Genomic DNA, 19,970 nt, shown 5'->3' on the forward strand with positions numbered 1-19,970 from the left:
GCCACCGCGCCCGGCCCTTTTTTTTTTTTTTTTAAAGAGACAGGGTTGGCCGGGCGTGGTGGCTCATGCCTGTAATCCAAGCACTTTGGAGGCCAAGGCGGGTGGATCACCTGAGGTCAGGAGTTCAAGACGAGCCTGACCAACATGGTGAAACCCCGTCTTAAAAAAAAAAAGAATTAAAGAGACAGGGTTTCCCTCTTTCTCAGGCTAGAGTGCAGTGCCATGACTATAGCTTGCTGCAGCCTTGAACTCTTGGGTTCAAGTGAGCCTCCCACCTCAGCCTCCTGAGTTCCTGAGAGTACAGGCATGTGCCACCATGCCTGGGTAATTTTTTTTTTATTTTTATTTTTTGTAGAGATAGGATCTTGCTACGTTGCCCAGGCTGGTCTTGAACTCCTCCTAAAGTGCTGGCATGAGCCACCATGCCCAGCCCTCCTTCCTTATTAATTTGAATCTATTTATTTATTTATTCATTTCTCTCTGTGGCCCAGGCTGGATTGCAGTGGCATGATCATAACTCACTGTAACCTCAAACTCCTGGCCTCAAGCAGTCCTCCCACTTTGGCTTCCCAAAATGTGCTGGAATTACAGGCATGAGCCACCCTGCCCAGCCCCTCCTCCCTGCATGGCTGATGAGGGTTACTCCCTGATGTCTGGATGGGCACAAGGGGAGAGGCTGATTACGATGATCACGTCACACACAGTTCTGCTGCCCTGAGCAGAGGCTTGCTGCTATAGGAATGCTGCCCGCCAGTCGCCCCTCTGGCCTCCGTGGCCTCGGGCTCTGTGGCGGCCCCTGCCTCGCAGTGGTAAGGGGTCTCCAGTAGCTTCAGTACCCGCCGAACCTCTGAGAAGTCCCCGCGCTCGGCAGCCTCGATGGCTTTCTGCGCGATGTAGTTCCTCAGCACATACTTGGGGTTGCTGGCTCCACAAATCGTTGGAGGAGAGAAGACGCCAAGGAGTTGATACCAGTGCCCTAGCATTTCCTGTTCCCTTTCTGGGAAGCTGTGTAGGATCCTATCAGGGTTACTCCCTGATGTCTGGATGGGCACGAGGGGAGAGGCTGAGCCCTGGGACCACTCTCTCCTGCAGCATCGCTGGTGTACCGTCTGCCCCAGTCGTGGGTGGGGCCTAAGCTGCCCTGGAAACTCCTCCATGCAGCACTGCACCTGATGGCCTTCGTCCTCACTGTTGTGGGGCTGGTTGCTGTCTTTACGTTTCACAACCATGGAAGGATTACCAACCTCTACACTCTGCACAGCTGGCTGGGCATCACCACCGTCTTCCTCTTCGCCTGCCAGGTGGGTTCTCTCTCCCCTCCTCCTCAGGGTTCCCAGAGCCATGAGCTCTGGGCGGGACTTCACTTGCATAAGCACCAAATATTCCTTCTGCTTATTGCCTGGAGAGAGCCTTGCAGGTCGTATCCTGCCGAATCGGTAGTTTATTCAAGGGCTGTGGGAGGTCAGTGGCCTGAACTTACCCTGTCCTTTTATCCTTCCCATTGCCTGTCTCTCCTCCCAGAGCCCCCTCTGCTAACTTTGTCATGGCACATGCCATGCTGACTCAATCAGCCATCTCACTCCCACTTTCCCCACTCCCACTTTCCCCACTCCCACCTCTCTGTGAACCAAAAGAATTCTAGAAGTGGTTTCCGTATTCTGATCTCAGGTCTGTGCAAGTGTGGAGTTTTATGAGCAAGGACTGGAAGGAAGCAGAGACAAACAAGGCAGTTGGGTTTGCTGGGAGTAGGATGGTAGCTAAGCATGTCATTTACTGTTCTTGTTTTGTGGGTAATAGGCCATATGAGGAAGCTAGCATGGCGGTGGGCAATGCCTGGCAGTGGGCAATGCCTGGTGGGAGGGTATGGAGTTGTGAAAGAAGAGCCAAGGAGATGGGGAGGAGGCACTGGTGGGGTGGGGTAACCGGATGTGCTGTGGTCACACATAGCACCGTCGGGTGTGTCCTCCCTTTTGTCCACAGTGGTTCCTGGGCTTTGCTGTCTTCCTCCTGCCCTGGGCATCCCTGTGGCTGCGCAGCCTCCTAAAACCTATCCACGTCTTTTTTGGAGCCGCCATCCTCTCTCTGTCCATTGCATCTGTCATTTCTGGCATCAATGAGAAGCTTTTCTTCATCAGTTTGTGAGTGCAGTGGGGTCCCCAACTCTAAGGTGAAGAGGAGGGAATAGGGTCTTCAAAAGACACACCCTATCATCATAGGACTCACCCAAGGGAGGAGAGCTTTCGGGGTTGGGCCCATTCCTGATCTTGAAGGTAACAGAATTGATCTTTCTTTAGGTTGAAATGGGTAAGTCAGCAGATATGTATGGAGCATCAGTTTGATTTAGCACCTACTGTGTGAACTGTCCTAAGCACCTTACATTTAATCCTCTCAACCACCCTACCTCATTGGTATTGTTGTCATTGCCATTTTCAATTGAGGGAACAGATTCTGCAATAGGACTGTTCAGGGGGAAAAAAATGAGGGAACAGAGGAGTTATGTAACTTACCCAAGGGCACACAGCCAGTAAGTAGCAGAGCCGGGACTCAGGTTAGGCAGTGTGACTCTAGAGCCTGCACGCCTGGCCACCGCTGTCCATTCTGAGGCGATGGGGTGTAGTGAAAAGCAACTAGGACTTGAGGTCAGACCTCAGTTTCAATCTTGGCTTTGCCATTTACTAGTTATGCAACTTTGGGCAAGTAGATTTCATTCCTTTGAGCTTCAGTTTCCTCATGGGTAAAAAGGATTATTACAGCTGGGTGCAGTGGCAGGCATCTGTAGTCTCAGCTACTTGGGAGGCTGAGGTGGAAGGATTATATGAGCCCAGGAGTTTGAGTTAAGCCAGGGCAACATAGCAAGACCCTCTCTATCTCCTCACCCCCACCCCCACCCCCCACCACAAGAGACTACATCTCACTCTGCTGCCTAGGTTGGAGAGCAATGGTGTGACCATAGCTCACTGTAGCATCAAACTCCTGAACTCAAGTGATCTTCCCGTTTTAGCCTCCCAAGTAATCTAGGACTACAGGCATATCCCTTACCCAGCTGTTTTATTTTTGTAGAGACAGGATCTCACTATGTTGCACAGGCTGGTCTCGAACTCATGGGATGAAGCAGTCCTCATGCCTTGGCCTCCCAAAGTGCTGGAATTACAAGAGTGAGCCACTGCACCCAGCCCATTTTACAAATATTTGCAGGGACTTAGAAAGGGTGTTAAAATTGCAGATCACATGTGGGCCCCGGCAAGGTTTTCTCACCTTCTCTTAGTGACATCGAGTCTCCCACTAGACAGAAATAGGTGGAAAAATCTCTTGAGAGCTCACACTATTTTCTCATCTTCAGGAAAAACGGCACCAGGCCATACTCCAGCCTGCCCAGCGAGGCCGTCTTTGCCAACAGCACTGGGATGCTGGTGGTGGCCTTCGGGCTGCTGGTGCTCTACATCCTTCTGGCTTCATCTTGGAAGCGCCCAGAGCCAGGGATCCTGACCGACAGACAGGTATGGGTTCTGGTCCCACATTCCAGGATGGGACAGGGCCAGACCTAGAGAAGGATCTCCCAGGAAAGGCTCAAGAAGACTAACCCAGTGGCACAGTGGAAAACCAAGTAGCTTGAGGGTGGAGTTAGGGTGGCTGATGGGGAGCACTGGTCCCAAAACAGCCTATCCCAGCGAAACTCTCTGGGGCTCCCTAGGGTCTGTCCATTGAGAGACAGAATTTCCCTCCCAAATTGCTGTGGTTCTATGAGGTGAAGTGTGGCCTTATCTTCTTCCCCAAGGAAGGGCTTGACTATGCCAAGGGTGTGTGATTTCTCCTTTCCCAGCCTTGGGGCTGGTCTAGTGGGTGGGTGCTTGGTGACAAGCTGAGTGCTTGGAGCAGGTGTTGAAGGGATGGAGGGAGATGGGGTATGTACCAGGCTCAGGGACTTTGGGGCTTCCCTGAGAGATTTGGTGGCTTGTGTGGGGACCACCCTGCAGGTTGGGGGTCTGTTTGAACGGCTTGGGCCTGGGGTGACTCCTGCATCCTGTCATTAATTCCTGGGCATCTGCCTGTCTTTCCAGCCCCTGCTGCACGATGGGGAGTGAAGCAGCAGGAAGGGGTTCCCAGGAGCTCTTGGTGCTGCAGCCTGTGCTCCTCAGAAGCTCTGCCCTTCCCAGGCTCCCAGCTGGCTTCAGCAGATGACTTTCTTCTAAGTCTGGGCCCAGACTTCTTACCTGGGTGCTGAGCCTGCCTTCTCCAGCCACTTGCTGCCTGTCTGCTTTTCTTGGTGGCTTTGGCTTCTGCACTACTTGGCATCAGCTTCTCAGGTCCTCTGTTCACATGAGGTCCTCCTTGCCCTGGCCACTCCTGCTGCTCCTGCCTGAAGAAATCAGACTGATTTCCGCTTAAGACTCCTGGGGGCGTGGTGAAGAGCTGGGGCTCACGTGCATTCCACGACATGAACCACGAGGGAGGTGAAGTATCTGTCTGCTTCCCCCACAAAGGCATGCATTTCAGTTAGGCCGCCCCGCCATGGAGCAGGCTTCATCTGCTCTGCCATCCAGCCCCATCTGGAGGTGTGGTGGGGTGGAGACATCATGGAGTGATTGCAGAAGCAGGGAGTGGCGGCCCACGCAGCTTCCGCTGAGGAGCTGACTGCTCTGAGCTGTTCTATTTGTATTGCTACCCTGAGTCTGCGTGTATTGTGACCATGCGGCTCTACCTCTGCCAGCTGCTGCTACAGCTGAGGCCTGGATCCTGGCCTTTCCCTGTGACTTACATGCCTGTCGCCAGCAGGCAGCCCTGTGAATCCTGGTAACTTGCTCTCCCAAGAACAGAGCCTGTCCCCAGATGTCTCAATAGTAATGAGTAACAGAGATGGCTGTGGATTTCCTTTACTTCCCCTTGTTGGATCAGGGCCTTCCTGCCTCCTGCTGGGCAGGGCCCCAGCCCCTCTGATCACTCTGTAGCACATCATGCAACTGATGCCAAAGTTGTGGGGTCCTGTGTGCAACAGAGCCCTGGAAGCCACTGCTTGCCTTCAGAGGGGTTCCTTGCTGAGACCCACATTGCTTCACCTGCCCCCACCATGGCTGCTTGCCTGGCTCAACCAGAGTTCTGTGCCATGCTGGAGCTGGAGCTGTTGCTCTTCTTCAGAGGAGGAAACGGGGTGGGAAGAGGGAAGGGTCTTGCTTCTCTTCTAAGTGTTGCTGCTGTGGCTTTTTTGCCTTCTCCAAAGAAGCCCTGCCAGGTCCCAGGCTCTAGACTGCTGTGCTTAGTTGGCAAGTGAGAAGCCTGGGGTCTGGAGCCCACCTACTCTCTAGCAGCATCAGCATCCTACTCCTGGCGACATCAGGCTAACTGTCCACCCCAGCTTCATACCGCCAGATGTTGGCGGAAGGGCTAATACTGAATGTCTTGATTGGCTGGAGCCTTCAAAGCCACTGGGATGTCCTCCACGCAGCTGGGTCCCATGACCAGCTCCCTGTCTCCATAGGGGTAGGCATTTCACTGATTTTTGAAGCTCGAGTTTCATTAAATATGTTAAGAATCAAAGCTGTCTTTGTCTGTTCAGGCTGCTATAACAAAAATAAAATAGGCTGGGTGGCTCAAACAACAAGCATTTATTTCTCATGGTGCTGGAGGCTATAGACATCTAAGATCAAGGCGCTGGCAAATTTGGTGTGAGGCAAGTGCCAGCTTCCTCAGAGACCGTCTTCTCACCATAACCTCACATGGTGGAAAGGGTGTGAGAGCTCTGGGGCCCCACCCTTATAACCCAGTCACCTCCCAGAGGCCCCACATCCTAACATTATCATAGTGGGGTGAGCGTTTCAACACAGGAATCTGGGGGTGGGGGGGGCACAAATGTTCAGTCTCTAATACAGCCCTCTGATAAAACAATGCTGTGGTTAAATGAGTTCTGGCCAATTTGTAAAAGCCTCAGGACAGGTCCGACCCTCACAGACCTAAGGAGGGGCCAACCGGAAGGCACCAGAGATCAAGGTGATCCTCTGTCTTAATGGAGTCACATGTGTGGATTCACATGCAGTTCATTTATGTGCCAATGTCCTTGATAGCTAATGGCATATGCTTATTACGAGGAAGGAAATTTTTCCTATTTCATAATCTGGGAAAACAAGACTTAAAAAAGGTAAGTGACTACTGGCTTGAGGTCACCCAGCCAGGAAATGGCAGAGCTGGGATCTATAGGCCACCATCTGAGGCCAGCCTCCTTCCTAGCTGATGGGCACATACCCCTGTGCACCTGGATACCTTGTGGTCAGGGATGTATGGTATGGCTGACAGGACCCTGGGTAGAGAAGCCCAGCCACTGGGGAAGCCTACAGCCAAATTTGGGCTAAGTAGGTAACAGGGGTTTGGGGGGCAGGAGGCTCTTTCCCGTGATAACCATAACTCCAGTGAGTGAGCACTTGGACTGTGCTGGGCTTCATCTTCATCATCTCATTTGAATGCTTTCATGTCTCTCTGAGGTGGGTACCATTCTGATTTTACAGACCGAAAGGGGCTAAAAAATAGGCCTTAGCTCACGTAGCCAGGTTAAAGCAGAAGCAGATTTCAGGTCATGTGTATGAGTTGACAGATAGTGCCTTTAACCACTCCCTGCCCTACATGCATGCCAGGCATGTGCTGTTTGTCTCCACATGCACAGAGTACCCCTGCTCACCCTGCCATCAGCGATTGCTCTAGAAAGAGACCTGGGTGCTGGCTTGACTGCAGTTTCCTTTTTTTTTGAGACAGGGTCTTGCTCTGTTGCCCAGGCTAGAATGTAGTGGCATGATCACAGCTCACTGCAGCCTCGATCTCCTGGGCCCAAGCCATCCTTCCAACAAGTTAGGACTACTGGCACACACCATCATGCCTGGCTAATTTTGTATTTTTTTGGTAGAGACAGGGTTTCACCATGTTGCCCAGGCTGGTCTTGAGCTCCTGAGTGTAAGGGATCTGCTGCCTCGGCCTTCCAAAGTGCTGGGATTGCAGGTGTGAGCCACCACGCCCAGCCTGGCTGCATTTTCTGATCCATAATTGAACCTTAGACCATGATGATTTCTTTTCCTTCTGGTGTTCCAAATGCCCATTTGACTCCTGAGGAGCCACTGAATTGTTAATTCAATGCCGAGGAAAGCCTTTCTAGCATTCTTACACGCATCAGGTGTGTGTACTGGAAGGGGGATGGGTGGGGGACCTTGGAAGCAGCCCAGCTGAGGAGACCCTGTGTTAGGGGCTCAGGTAATAGAGATCTGCCTGGTAGGAGATGGTTCATGATGCTTGCAGCCAGGGCTGTGGGCCCCTGGTTCACATGCTTTGGGGAAGGTCCCTCAGAGGAGGCAGTGGCTTTCTTGCTTCCATGTATTACAGTTTATTAACTTTCTTTTCCACACTCACTGGGGTTAAGGTGCAGAAGGCATTTCACAAGGAGTCTTAAAACCAAATTAGGATTGCCAGGTAAAGGCTGCACAAGGAAAATGCCTTATCTCTGAAGTCCAGAGCTGGCAGGGGAGGGCGGTGTGACCCAGGGACTCCACCCTCCTGCAAAGCGAGAGGGCATACTGGAGAGGCATGGGGACCCACTCTGGCTCGCTCTGGGTGTTGTCTATAGCTCTGGAATCTTGGTGAAGGATTTCCTGCTCAACTTAGAGGGCGGGCCAAGGGGTCCAGGCTGGGGGAAGGTGACGATAGGAAGGCAGAAGGAAGTGACAAAGGCCACCTCAACACAGCAGTGAGAGGAGCTGAGGCAGAGGGAGGCAGTTACACACCCTGGCTCTGTAAGACCTCCAGGATGGCCCGGAGGATGGCAGCAGCTGCCACAGCCCCAGGGTCTGGCTGCTCCAGCCGTGCTGAGCTGATATAACTGGCTCTTCCGGCTCCAGCTTCCATATTCTTGGTGGCCTCAGCTGCAGCTTCGGCACTCTGGGGGAGGGTGTGGGAGCAGGTTCAAGGGCAGGCCCCCAGGCCTCCTCCTCCCTGTCATGGGCAGAGTGTCTCTGCCATGCAGCCTGGCCCTGGACACTCTTGCCCTGGCTCTGCCAGCAACCTCTGCTCTGTCACCAGGTGGAAAGTCACCTCTCTTCTACTTCCAGCAGGGAAAGGGGCCGCCATTCACTAAGGACCTGCCACATCCCAGGCACTGTGCAGGGCTCTAAGTATTTCCTTAGACACATAATCGCCTTCTGAGATAGGTGCTCATCTCCATTGCACAGAGAAGGAAACTGCGGTCCAGGAAGGTGAACGTGCTCAGGGTCACATGGAAACAAGAGTCTGGTGGTTCCAAGCCTGTCTCCATGGGCGGGGCCAAGCCTCACTTACCTTGACTGCTTTGGCCAGGACTTGGAACAGATCGGCTCCTGGGCTCTTCCAGGCTTGGAGCTCCTGCCCTGCTGCCCACAGAGAATCCAGCTGGACAAGGTGAGGGAAAGGGGGCTGAGCGCAGGCCCTGCCACTGAGGGTGCTCTTTAGGGCTTACAGGCTCAAAAGGAGAAAGGTCTGGGGCCAGAGCCCAAGTACACACCATAGTCCTGTCCCCTGGGGCAGCCTTTCCATACCTGGCAGGGAAAGAAAATGAAAGAGGCTCACTGTAGGAAACCAAGGGAATCACTCTAAGGGTGGGGCTAGGGCCTGGTGGGGAGCAGATGTCACCAACCACCTCCCCCAGCCCAACCCTGGTCTGAGGCACAGGGTTCCAGCTCACTTCTGCATGGTTTCCAAGCCGGCGTCCATGGCAGCAGACCAGGCTGGGAGGCTGGTCTTGACCTTGAGAGGCTGGGCAGCTGCTGTCAGAAACAGGCCATAGAGCTGGGGAAGATGAGAATGCTGAGCATGTGGTGCTGGCCAGGACCCCAGCTGGCCCAGCCACCTCCCTGTCAGCCCTTCAGCCCCTGGGCACCCACCGCCCCAGATGAGCCTCCCATCTTCTCCAAAAGCAGGACCGACAACTTGGAGAGCAGCTGGGCAGGGCTGGCAGGGGGTGGGCCCTCCTTCAGCCACTCCCGGATCGCTGTAGGCACAAAGAGATGGAAGGAATTCAGAGATGCTCCCTCCATCTCCCTGACTTCCAGCCAGCACCGGTGAAGACTGGAAGAGGCTGAGGGGAAGGCAGAATGAAGGCTTCCCAAGAGCCCTTACCACATCCATTGTGCGGTCTGGAGAGCCGCTGGGCTGTGTAACTGAACAGGGCCTCGGGAGGTGAGGCCTGCCCCTAGCCCCTCCACCTGACACCCTGTACTCCGCTTCCCGGCCTTGTTTTTTCTCCTTAGCCCTTTGTGATAACATCCTCTGTGTTTTACTAGTTTATCTTGTTTACTGTTTGTCTTCCTCCCAGAACATAAGCCATGAGGGCAGTGATTTCTGTCTGCTCTGTTCACTACTGTATCCAGAGTTGAGAGCAATGCCTAGCCCATGGCAGGCACCAAATACCTTTTTCTTGAATAATTGATGCTGGACAGTTAAGAGCTTTTCACTAGGCTGGGTAAACTAAGAAAAATAAGGACAACAGAGTAAGTTTGCCTTGAGTTATAAGTTATTCACTGTGAAGGATTTCATTTAATTCTAAGATAACAACCTCCTACACTTGTGTTATTAACAAGGTCCCTGTCGGGCAGGCTCGGTGGCTCAAGCCTATAATCCCAACACTTTGGGAGGCTGAGGCAGGCAGATGGCTTGAGGTCAGGAGTTTGAGACCAGCCTGGCCAATGTGGTGAAACCCTGCCTCCACTAAAAACACAAAAATTAGCCAGCCATAGTGGTGTAATCCCAGCTACTAGGGAGGCTAAAGCAGGAGAAGTGCTTGAACCTGGGAGGCGGAGGTTGCAGTGAGCCGAGATTGCACCACTGCACTCCAGCCTGGGAGACACAGTGAGACTCTGTCTCAAAAAAAAAAAGAAGGTCCCTGTCTTCAGGAAAAAAGGTGAAAGGGGAGCTAGGGTTTTGTGAATGACCTCACTTGGCAAAGTCCCTGGCACCAACCTCTGGCTGCACGGCTGTGGGTGGTGCCACAGTCACCGTCGCCGGCAGCCCGGTCCAGGGCATTCAGGTGCTCCTCCAGGCCCAGGAGGGTACTGCACACCCGTTCCAGCACAAGCGCCATCTGCTTCGAGGCTGAGCCTAGAAAGGGAGGACGGTGGGTACCAGGGCCTTAGCCCGTCCCACCACATACCCCTGTCCCTTCCCCAGAAGCAGGGCTTGGTACCTCCTGCAGCAATGGAATCAAGGGCCTCCTGGGGCTCCGCAGGGGCTACCCGGCTCCGCTTCCGCCCAGTAACAGAGACTGCGGCCACGTTAGGCCAGGCTGCTGCAGTGGTTTCAGCATCTAACGGTAGCAAGATAACTCTTTTAGACACAGTTGGCCAGCCAGGGATTCAGGAGGGCTTGGACTCCCTCATCCTGGCCCTGGTGGCCTGGCTCTCTCAGCAGCCCTGGAGGAAGGGAGTCCACCTCAAGCATGGACTGAGTGCCTACTGTTTACAGGGGTATGAAGGAAGGGTCCCTGGGGAAAGGGTCAGGCATATCTGAGGAGGATCCTAACACCAACTCCTCCTAGTCCAGTGAGAGCTAGAAAAGGCTGGAGAAGCTTAGAAAGGGCCTTCTTCACAGACTCCAAAGCTCTGATTGACAGTCATCCCTAATGGGGTCTCCAAGTCTCCCTGGCTTCGTCCAGCCACAAATAGCCCTGGCTTGGGTGACCCCAGGTTCCAGGTCTCACCTATCAGTTTCAGGAGAGGCTCATCCACCAGCAGGAGGGTGAGAGAAACACCAGGCATCTCCAGTGCTGACATGAAGGTGCCCACTAGGGCACGGGCAATCTTCACCCCACGGCCCTCTGCAATACCAGAGTGTGGCAGTCCAAGAGGGGAAAATGGACATCAGGGAAAGAAACATAACAACTGAAAAGCAAGGATGTTGGAAGCTGGGGCCCTGAGGTCAGTAGGGAGATGGCCTGATTTCCTCCTGGCATCCCTCAACCCCACAAATGACCACATTATTCACTGGAGGTGTCCCCTACTTCGGGGCAGATGAGTAATTATACGTCTCATTTACTCAGTTCATGCTAGGTGCTGGGCACAGTATTGAGGGTCTTACATATGTTTAATCTCAATCCTCAAAACAACCTATAAGGCGGGTACCATTATTATTACCCTGTTTATAGACAAAAAAATGAACAAAGGCTCAAGGTATCCAGCAATTAGGTGGCAGAGAGACGATTTAACTCAGGCTCATCTGACGGCACAGTCCGTGTTCTCTGCCATCACAAGGCCCTCCCTCAGCCCTTTTCAAAGGGCTGCGGGGTCCCCTTCCCAGTGCGAGGCTCACCCAGGGAGCGGACAGCAGCGTCGGCTAAGATGCCCAGTTCCAGGAATGACAGGCCACCCAGGTTGTTGACCATCATCACAACCGAGGAGCCTGTAGACAGACATGACACCCCAGGTGAGACCCTCTGCCCTGAAGTGGAGGAAGGGCTGGGAGACGGGGTAACAGGCCACCTACCAGACTGCACAGGCACATGAGACGCGTTGGTGGTGTCTGTCATGTGGTCGAGCATGAGTTTCACAATCTCATCGGCGGTTGCCATCTGTCACAGGGAGCCAAGAATGAGCTGCATCTGGGGGGCCTTGGCCTTAGGGCGGCCTGTGCCAGGGGGACCACCTACCTTTATCCGGCGCACACCAGCTTCCCCGTGGATCCCTGCAGATACATGTGGTCAGTGCTGGCCCACTCGGGACCTGGGAATTTGCTCATCATTTTTATCAAGGACTTGCACAGTGCTGGGCACTAGGCAAGGCACCTTAGGCACTGTATAAGTGGGTGGAGGTGGAGGGTGGAAATGGACAGAATAATGAAGAACACGGTCTCTGTTCTATGGGAGCTCATGGCTCGGTGGTGGAGATAGCTTTAACTAGAGGTAGTCAAGGTGGAAGCACAGGGGAGGAAGCAGAAAGCTTTGCGGTCAGGTGATCTTTGAACAGCCCTTGAAAGAAGGTGCATTCTGGCAGGGGCAGGAGGACCTGGGAATGGTAAGCAAAGGCAAGGAGGTGGACAGCACATGGAGTCCCACGTGGCCAGAGTCCTGAGTGTGGACGGCAAAGCAGGTAGAAATCAGGCAAGCTGGGCCTCAAATGCCCAGGTAAAAATACTAAGACCACCTGGGGAGAGGACCAGGTTGACAGCTCTTAGGGTATACAAGGTGGGCAAAGTCCTGGGCCGAGGGGCAGGCAGGGCTGAGATAGGTGGCCACAAGCTTACCCAGGCCCAGCTCCACCTCGTCGGCTGAGAGCTCGAAGGTGGGTTTGGAACCAGGGACACTGCAGGAGGATAAGCTCACCCCCAGGGTACCTATGAGAAATGAGGAATGAAGGGATGACTAGTCCGCTGTCAGCACTGGGTGTCAGGAAGGACAGCAGCAGCATCTCACAAGCCCTGCCCACAGGCACCCTCTTCTCTGAGAAAGCTTGCCAGACTCTCCACCTCAGCTATGGTACCCAAGGCCACCAGTCCCCAAGAGCTCCCCCAGGGATACCTTCCCTCAGCTTCTGGGTAATAACCTGGGAGCCCTACTGGGCAACCAACAGGAACCTGCTCCTCGTCCCAGGGCTGTTCCAACCTCCCCCACTCTCCTCCCCAACTCCCAGGCCGGCACTCACCCATGGCCTTGGCGACCATGTTCACCTGCTTCGTGATCTCCTCCAGCCCCACACCTGCCTCAGCCAGAGCACCTGCCACCTGCAGCCACACAGAGGTAAAAGCCCCAGAGCAGGGGTCATCACTGTACCATGTGGGGCAGAAGACAGGCAGGGCATGAATTTCTTGTTTGGAAGGGGGAACCTCAGGATTTCCACACTCAACCTGGCCCATCACATTTAGGGCAGACGAGCAAACTCCCCTCATTCACAGTCTACCTGCCAGGAATCTTTAAGAATTCCTGTTTGCTGCAGTCAGAAAAGACTTTACAAATGGGGAAATGTGCCCAGAGAGGGGAGGTAACTTGTCCAATGTCACACACCCGGTAGGTGGCCAGTTTCCCAACTCTAGGGTTCCAGAGTTCTCGTTCCAATAGCCTTGCTACTGTGGGTCACTTTATGCATCTATCCATCCATCCATCCACCCTATTTTTACCAAGCACCCAGTATATGCTGAAAAGGAAAAAAGGCGACTAAGTCACAGTCCCCACCTTTAAGAACTCACAGTCTGGGGAGAGGCTAGGGAAGCAGACACAAACAAACTGAAAATGTATGTGAGGTGGTAACTGCAATGATGGAGTCCACACTAGGAGGGGCTGCCAGCCAGCTCAGGGTAGTGGGGAGATGGGAGATCATGGAGAGCCTCCCAGGTGGGGAGACATCAGACAGAGCTGGGCTTCTGCAGAATGGTAGGAGTTAGCCAGGCCAAAAGGAGCCTGGACAAGAGAGAATTTTCTGGGCCACAGACACTGCATAAGCAAAGCCAGAGATGAGCCACAGCCTCTCGGGTACGGGAGCTGGCGTGAGTGGACCATAAGAGGAAGGTAGGGATGATGGGAGATGAAGGTGGGGAGTCAGGGAGCGGGGTGAGAGCTTGTGTTGACTCTAGGCATTCAACAAGGCTTTCAGTGGATGAACAACCTAGTCAGATATATGTTTTAGAAGACACCTCTGGCAGTAGGTGGAGAATGGATGGGCAAGGCCAGAAGGCAGGAAGCAGGTGGGGTACCCCAGTGAGGAGGCGGCTGCAGCCATCAAGCATGAACAGATGACGCCTGAACCAAGGCGAGCAAGAGTGGTGGGGTCTGAGGAGGATGTGTGTTATGTACACTTGGGAGTAGAAGTGCCAGGACTGGGCAACTGATTAGGTATGGGAAAGAGAAGGGGACGGGTCTGGGAGAATGCCTGTATCTGGGCTTAGGTAGCTGAGGGGATGGGGGGACCTTCTCAGATCAGGGAACACTGGAGAAGAAGTAACTTCTTGGGGAAGGGCTGGGAAGGTCCAGTTACCGGGTGCTGCTAGGCAAGGAAAAACTGAGAGGGGCTGGCCAGCCTCTGCATCCTGGGTGGAAGCCCACCTTGTGTATAAGCACTGTGCCACACAGCCCCCTCCGGCCTGCCTTCTTCAGGACGGTGAAGGCGCTGTCGTCCCCGATCACCACCATCTCCACTGGGATGCCTTCAGCCTGGGCCTGCTCCCGGGCCAGGCCAAAGTTCAGCCGATCCCCAGTGTAGTTCTTCACGATGAGGAGGGTCCCCACTGAGGAAGCAGCCAGCAGGGCTCAGTGCACTTACTGTGCCCTCCTGGCCGCAGCCCCTCCCACACACCAGGTTTACCTGTGCCAGCCTGGGCCACTGCCCTGATGGCTGCCAGGATGCTGCCCACTGCCGGGGAGGTGAACACGGCTCCAGCGATGACCCCGGTCAGCATCCCCTTCCCTATGAAACCTGGAAGTGGAAGGGGTGGAGTGAGCATGCCGGGTGGACTTGTGCCTGTAGTCACTGGGGCTTCCCACACTCCTGGGGTCATGGTTTGGTGAGCCCTACTGTGTGCCTGGTGCTCAAAGATCCCCCAGGTCTTCACATGGCTGACTCCTTCTTAGGAAGCACCTTAGAGAGGCCTTCTGTGACCTCCCAGTCTGAAGCAGTCACCCACTCCCTCCCCGGGGACTCACTATTCCTTTGCCCCATTTTACTGTCTTTACTAAGTCACGTAGCACCCTCTGAAACGATCTTTTACTTTTGTGTATACCTGACTATTGTCTATCTCTCCTAAGTAGAATATAAGCTCCTCCAGGGCAGAGACCTTGTCTGTCTGGTTCATTGTGCCCAGAACAGTGCCAGGTATGCAGTGGGCTCATGAGCATTTGCCGCATGAATGAATGGATTTGCTGAAGGAAGACAGGAAAGGGACAAATGACGTGCAGCCTAGTCCCTGCCCTCCAGGAGCCCTCAAGGAGAGTTCGCATCCCTGGCTCCTAACAGGAAACAAGCCAGGACAGTCCGGGCGTGGGACATGTCAGGTAAGAATTCAGAAGAGGAATGCTGTTCTAGGCTGGGAGTCAGGAAGCCTTCATGGAAGAAGGGGTGGGTCTGCTGGGCCTGGAGGGTCCAGAAGACTCATGGAATCACCAACTCTCAGGGCTAGAAGGACTTGAGAGATTGTTTGGCCCAAGCTTCATAGTTTTTTAGATGTAGAAACAGATTCAGAGAGGCCATGACAGGCCCCTGATCCCAGTCGGAGGAGAGGGAGAGTGGGAAGCAGCCCCAGTTCCTGACTCTGGGCTGGGTTCCACCCTGCACCTCATGGCAGCACTGAGGATCTTCCAGGAGGCCCCGTCCACTCCACCAGTACCCCCTGCCCCACCCTAGGGTGCTCACCAGCATGGGCAGGCTCATGGCCAGAGCCCCCACCCGACAACAGTGCCACCCGGCCCTTGAGGCTGTCCAGGTCAGAACGGAGGGCCACACGGTGGCCCTGCAGGAGCTGCAGGTTGGGGTTGCAGGCCACCAGGCCAGCAAGGGCATCATCAGCGCAGCCTGCCACCGAGTTCACCAGCTTTTTGGAGGTCTGCAGGTGAGGGGTGAGAAGGAGATCAGAGTGTGGTCAGCACAGACGCACCCATCCTGCCTAGCCACTCTGCTGTGGTGCAGGCCTGCATCCACCTAAGAACTCCAGGAGCACAGCACTTCCTTGAGTTGGGCAACATCTTATCAGGTGGGTATTTCTGTGAGTTTTCAATAACTTGTGACTTTCTATTCAGTACCTAATTTATGAAATGTCTTGTACCATACCTTTGATTTATCCTAAAAAATGGCTTCAATACAAAGAAAATGGGGGAGGTATTGTCCTCGGCAAAAAATATTTTAATAAAGTTGGGGCCCAACACCTTCTTCTGTCAAAGGAAGAAAAGCCCCAGGCTGAGGCTCCTATGCCAGGGGAAGGAGCTGAGCAGGTTCCACAGTCACTGCTGCTCCAATGCAGGGCAAACATTTCCCCAGCCTCCTGGTGTGCTAGGCCCAGCGCTAGGCACTGTGTGTAAAGATAACAGCCCAAGAGCAGTGGCTCATGACTGTAATCCCAGCACTTTGGGAGGCTGAGGCAGGCAGATCGCTTGAGCCCAAGACTTTGAGACTGGCCTGGGCAACATGAAACTCCATCTCTACAAAAAATATGAAAAATGAGCTAGGCATGGTGGCGTATGCCTATAGTTCCACCACTCAGAAAGTTGAGGTGGGAGGATCGCTTGAACCTGGGAGGTCACGGCTGCAGTGGGCTGTCATGGTGCCACTGCACTCTAGCCTGGGCGACAGAGTAACTCCATCTCAGAAATAAAAAAAAGAGGTAACAACACTGTCCCTGCTCTCAGTGAAACACAGCAGAGGTCAGCCATGTGCAGGTACTGCTACGAGAGGACTGTATGTGCACCACAGGAGCACAGAGGAGGGGCTGCAGCCTCCTGAGGGGCCTGGAGGTCTCTGTGAAGGATAAGCAAGACCTGGATAGGTAAAAGGGAGCAGGAGGCATGGCGGGGAAGGAAAGGGGAGGCTCTTCCAGCCAGAGGGGGAAACAAGCCAAGGCCTGGAGTGAATAGTGTGGTGGTGCCAGGAAGCATGGGTGACCAGCAGGGAGGGGTGGGAAGGAGAAGGCCGGCCACGGGCAGCCTCAGGAGGGGCTGTGGGCAGGTTGGAGGAGGGCTGCTGAGTAGCACCGCCAGGCTTGGCTGAGTGGATACAGGGTGTAGACAGAAGTGAGTAGTGTGGGGGCCAGAATAAAGCGCAGCTTGAGCTCTGCTGTCATGGGGACTTAGGTTCAAATCCCACTTCTGTCTCTCATTAGCTGCAGGAACTCAGGAAAGATACATCACTGTCGTGAGCTATAATTCTTCCTCTGTGAAACAGGGATTTACTAGAACAGAGTCTATGCCTGTGATATAGTGGAAACTCAATCAAAGGGAGCTACTCCATATTTTAAACAGGCTGTGAAAAGCCGGAGCCTGCTGAACAAGGGCTGCAGCCCCTGCCTTTGTCCTGAAGACAGAGTGAGGCTGGGGCCCAACATGGACCCAGCGGGCTGGGCTCCCACCGCCACCTGGTGGCCTGGCAGGAGCCTGCAGCTGAGCCAGGTTCTGGCAAGGTGAACTTCCGGCTGTAGCTTCTTCCTGAGCCCACTAGCACCAGCTCCTTTGTACAAAATTTGGCTCTGATGCCTACCTGCCAACCTGTCCTGCAACTGGCCAGGGCCAGGGCTAAGCCACCTGCTTCAGAGTGCTACAGGGAGCAAGAAGAATAAGACTGCTTCCATTTGCCGAGCGGTGACTACAGCCAGGCACAGTTCTAAGAGTTTTTGAGCATGTCTCATTGAATCTTCCCAACAACCCGATGGAGGAAAGATGAGCCCAGTGAGAAAACTGAGGCACAGTTAAACGATTTTGCCCAAGGTCACACAGCCAGGAGGTGTCCAGGTCTGCCTGGCTCCAAAGCTGTTTCCATTTTGGCCATATCATGCTGCTTTCTTGAGGGGCTGAAGGGAGGTGGAGGGTGACAGAGGTTGCCCTAGAAAGGGCATGGGCTTGTGGTCCTCAGAGCCTACCAGGGACTGGAACATACAATGAAGTTGTGAGTTGGCCTCACTCCAAGCCCAGCCTCCAGTACCACCAGCCTCCAAGAAAGTGGCCTGCTCCACATTTTGATAATGTCTTGCCTGGGATTTTTAATAATCCCTGCACCAGAGCCAGGAGAGGGTTTGGGGACCAGTGCCATCCCTGGTTTCAGTGGCCTGAGAGGATGGAAAAGGAAAGGAAATCACGTGAGGCCTCAACACTTCACAACAACTAGAGATAAGCGTTAATCTGCTTTATAATGCAGATAAAGAAAATAGGCTCAGGAGGTTAAATCTTCTGTAAAAGGTCATGCAGCTGGTCAGTGGCAAGCTGAAATTTGAATCCAGATATGTTCAAGGCTTGTTTTGGTCCAAATCAGTGGGCCTGGAGCAAAGCCCAGGGGCACGGCCAGGCTCCCACACTGTAGGTCCCAGCTCCAAACCGGCCGACATAAGCCCCAGGGTTAGGAATAGTCACGTGGTCATTCTTCAGGGATCCTTCTGTGACTGGTGCAGTGTCTATTACAGAGGAGGTAACTGTTCTTGTTCTACTCTGAATGTAAGACCCAGATAGGGGGCAGAACGGCTCTAAAGGGACGCAGAGGCTGCAGGCCCAGGCCTGGCTGGGACTAGTGGCCTCCGGGAATAAAGAAAAGCAGGAATCAGGCCCTGGGAGAGAGGATGACCCTCTCTATTAACCCCTGAGCCTCAGGAGGCAGTAGCATCTCTTGGTCAGGGTGTAAGGAGCTCTAGCATGCCCAAGTGCCCAGGGCTGGGATCCCGCTTTGAGACCATGCTGCCCTTCCTCTGCCCCAGCCCTGTATGACTCACCATGGTGGAGAGGCTCTGAAACAAGCTGAGTTCACACCTTTGTACCAAGTTGCCGGAGGATGGACAATCCTGTGTTACCTGTGTCTGAGCACAGCGGAGGCAGCAGCAGCACCTGCAGGAGCGGGTAATGTATAAGCTGCCGAAGGCACTTGCAGCTGACTGGCACAATCACACTTCAGCGCCCTAGTAATTAGGGAGCTGCCCCAGACTTCGGTCCAAGTCCAAACTCTAGTACGTGGGCTATGGATGGAGAAGAGTGTGGGGCCGACCAAGGTTCACGCCTGCACTTGGCTGCCGGAAGACAGATCAATCCATGTCAGGCACAGGGCTGCCTTTATGCCCAGGAACAGCACCTCCACCCACTTCATCACCGAAGAACAGTGACCCTCAGAATAACTCTATCTTTTACACGGGCATCACATGCAGTGAGAAAGTTAACAAAACTCTTCGCACGCTTCCTCTCATTGGGCTTGGCACCAAAAGGGCGGGGGATGGGGGAAGCTAGCCAGTTTGTGATCCCATTTTACTTCTGGGAAACACACTAGGAGAGCTCTACGGACATATTCAAGGTCATACAGGTAAGACCCAGGACCTAAACCTATGTTTTTGTTTTTCTACAAACAGTGTGTTTTCACTACTGCCTACAAAGTCAGGTACAGTCTCTGCTGTGGGAAATGCAAGCTGTAAACCACAATGACATTCTGGCTTTCCTCAGTTCAGCCCGGTTCAGTGGCGTGTTGGCCTCTGTGCCTACGTGTGGGTGCACAGTAGGAAGAATCAACATAGCTCTGCACCTAGCTCTGCTTCAGCCTACTTGGAGTTGGGAGGGCGGTCTTAGGTAAACCAATTCCTCCTTAAGTCTCAGCTTCCTCATCTGTAAAATGGGGATTGGCTCCTCTCTGGCATTCTCCGAGTGTGCTAAGCCACGTGGTTCTCCTCTAGTTCCCAGGGAGCCTGTTTGATGCTACCCTGGAGGCTGCAGGGCTGACTGCCCTCCTGGCTCCTTAGGGTTCCCTACGGAGAGATGCTGGTTTTGTGTTTGAGGTTCGAATTTGTAGAGCAATAGGGGCACCAATAACTGGGTGAGCGGACCGGTGAGCCCTTCAAAGTCTGAAGAATCAACGCGCAAAAGGGAGGAGGTGAGCGTCCTGGTGCCCCACGCCAAGCGGTCGTTTTAACGTCAGGGGAAAGCACCGGCTGGATCTGGAGGAACTGAGAGAGTGAAGCGGGGGTAGGCAAGGTTCTCGTCTGAGATGTGCACAAATCGCGGTCATTTCCCTTCCCTCTTTAGGCCTCCGCAGTCCTTCCCTTTCCAAAAGGAGGAACAGCCCCTAGAGCTCCTGGAGCAACGGAAGGACAGGACGCGGGGAAGGGCGAAGGGCGCGGAACGGGCAAGGGAGTCCCCGGGCGAGCTCCGAGGACACTGGCGCACCTCCCCCGCCGGCTCACGCCCGCATCCCCCACCTCCGAAGGCAGCACAATTTCCCGGGGACCCCCAACGCCGCTCTCTCATCCGGGTCCCGCGGGCGCTGGCGGAAAGAGGCAAGGCGGCGCCTCCGGGGGCGGGGCCTCCTTTGGTTGGCGGCCTC

General features: G+C 54.2%; 2 protein-coding genes across 8 annotated transcripts in view; one reads left to right on the forward strand and one right to left on the reverse strand.

Moving 5' to 3' along the window:
* Positions 1-5,532, forward strand: part of LOC108297193 (cytochrome b ascorbate-dependent protein 3) — a 12,757-nt gene extending 7,225 nt beyond the window's left edge. For 5 of the 6 annotated variants that reach the window (XM_017519858.2, XM_017519860.2, XM_017519859.2 and 2 more), the window contains 4 exons: positions 1,093-1,301; positions 1,981-2,138; positions 3,341-3,497; positions 4,709-5,532. In XM_017519858.2, coding sequence (XP_017375347.1) covers positions 1,093-1,301; positions 1,981-2,138; positions 3,341-3,497; positions 4,709-4,795 — 611 coding nt within the window. In that variant the 3' untranslated portion in view covers positions 4,796-5,532. Of the gene's footprint in view, positions 1-1,092; positions 1,302-1,980; positions 2,139-3,340; positions 3,498-4,058 lie in introns of all 6 variants that reach the window. The other variant, XM_017519863.2, reaches the window with a different exon arrangement.
* Positions 5,533-7,333: 1,801 nt separating this feature from the next.
* Positions 7,334-19,927, reverse strand: TKFC (triokinase and FMN cyclase). 2 transcript variants are annotated; one of them, XM_017519855.2, is made up of 18 exons: positions 19,814-19,927; positions 18,382-18,493; positions 15,330-15,519; positions 14,286-14,396; positions 14,027-14,208; positions 12,633-12,711; positions 12,235-12,324; positions 11,642-11,676; positions 11,479-11,563; positions 11,305-11,394; positions 10,697-10,813; positions 10,184-10,303; positions 9,961-10,098; positions 8,886-8,992; positions 8,687-8,790; positions 8,507-8,540; positions 8,305-8,394; positions 7,334-7,908 (listed from the first exon to the last, which is right to left on the reverse strand). In XM_017519855.2, exons 2-18 carry the CDS (start codon positions 18,382-18,384, stop codon positions 7,747-7,749), a joined length of 1,737 nt encoding a protein of 578 aa, XP_017375344.1. In that variant the 5' UTR covers positions 18,385-18,493; positions 19,814-19,927; the 3' UTR covers positions 7,334-7,746. The 2 variants fall into 2 exon arrangements, with proteins under 2 accessions (XP_017375344.1, XP_037591256.1); XM_037735328.1 differs by lacking the exon at positions 19,814-19,927 and having other exon boundaries at positions 18,382-19,226.
* Between the last annotated feature and the right edge of the window lie 43 nt (positions 19,928-19,970).

The sequence above is a fragment of the Cebus imitator genome, unplaced genomic scaffold, assembly GCF_001604975.1.
Source record: "Cebus imitator isolate Cc_AM_T3 unplaced genomic scaffold, Cebus_imitator-1.0 Scaffold779, whole genome shotgun sequence".
In the NCBI taxonomy this organism is placed as follows: Eukaryota; Metazoa; Chordata; class Mammalia; order Primates; family Cebidae; genus Cebus; species Cebus imitator.

What these genes read in the sequence shown, in the direction of transcription:
- TKFC (XM_017519855.2), bottom strand. An exon ending in AGTGGCCCAGGCTGGCACAG is followed by an intron (nt 14,209 to 14,285) that starts GTAAACCTGGTG and finishes CTGCTTCCTCAG; the next exon opens with TGGGGACCCTCCTCATCGTG. An exon ending in CTGGTGTGCGCCGGATAAAG is followed by an intron (nt 11,564 to 11,641) that starts GTAGGTGGTCCC and finishes TCCCTGTGACAG; the next exon opens with ATGGCAACCGCCGATGAGAT.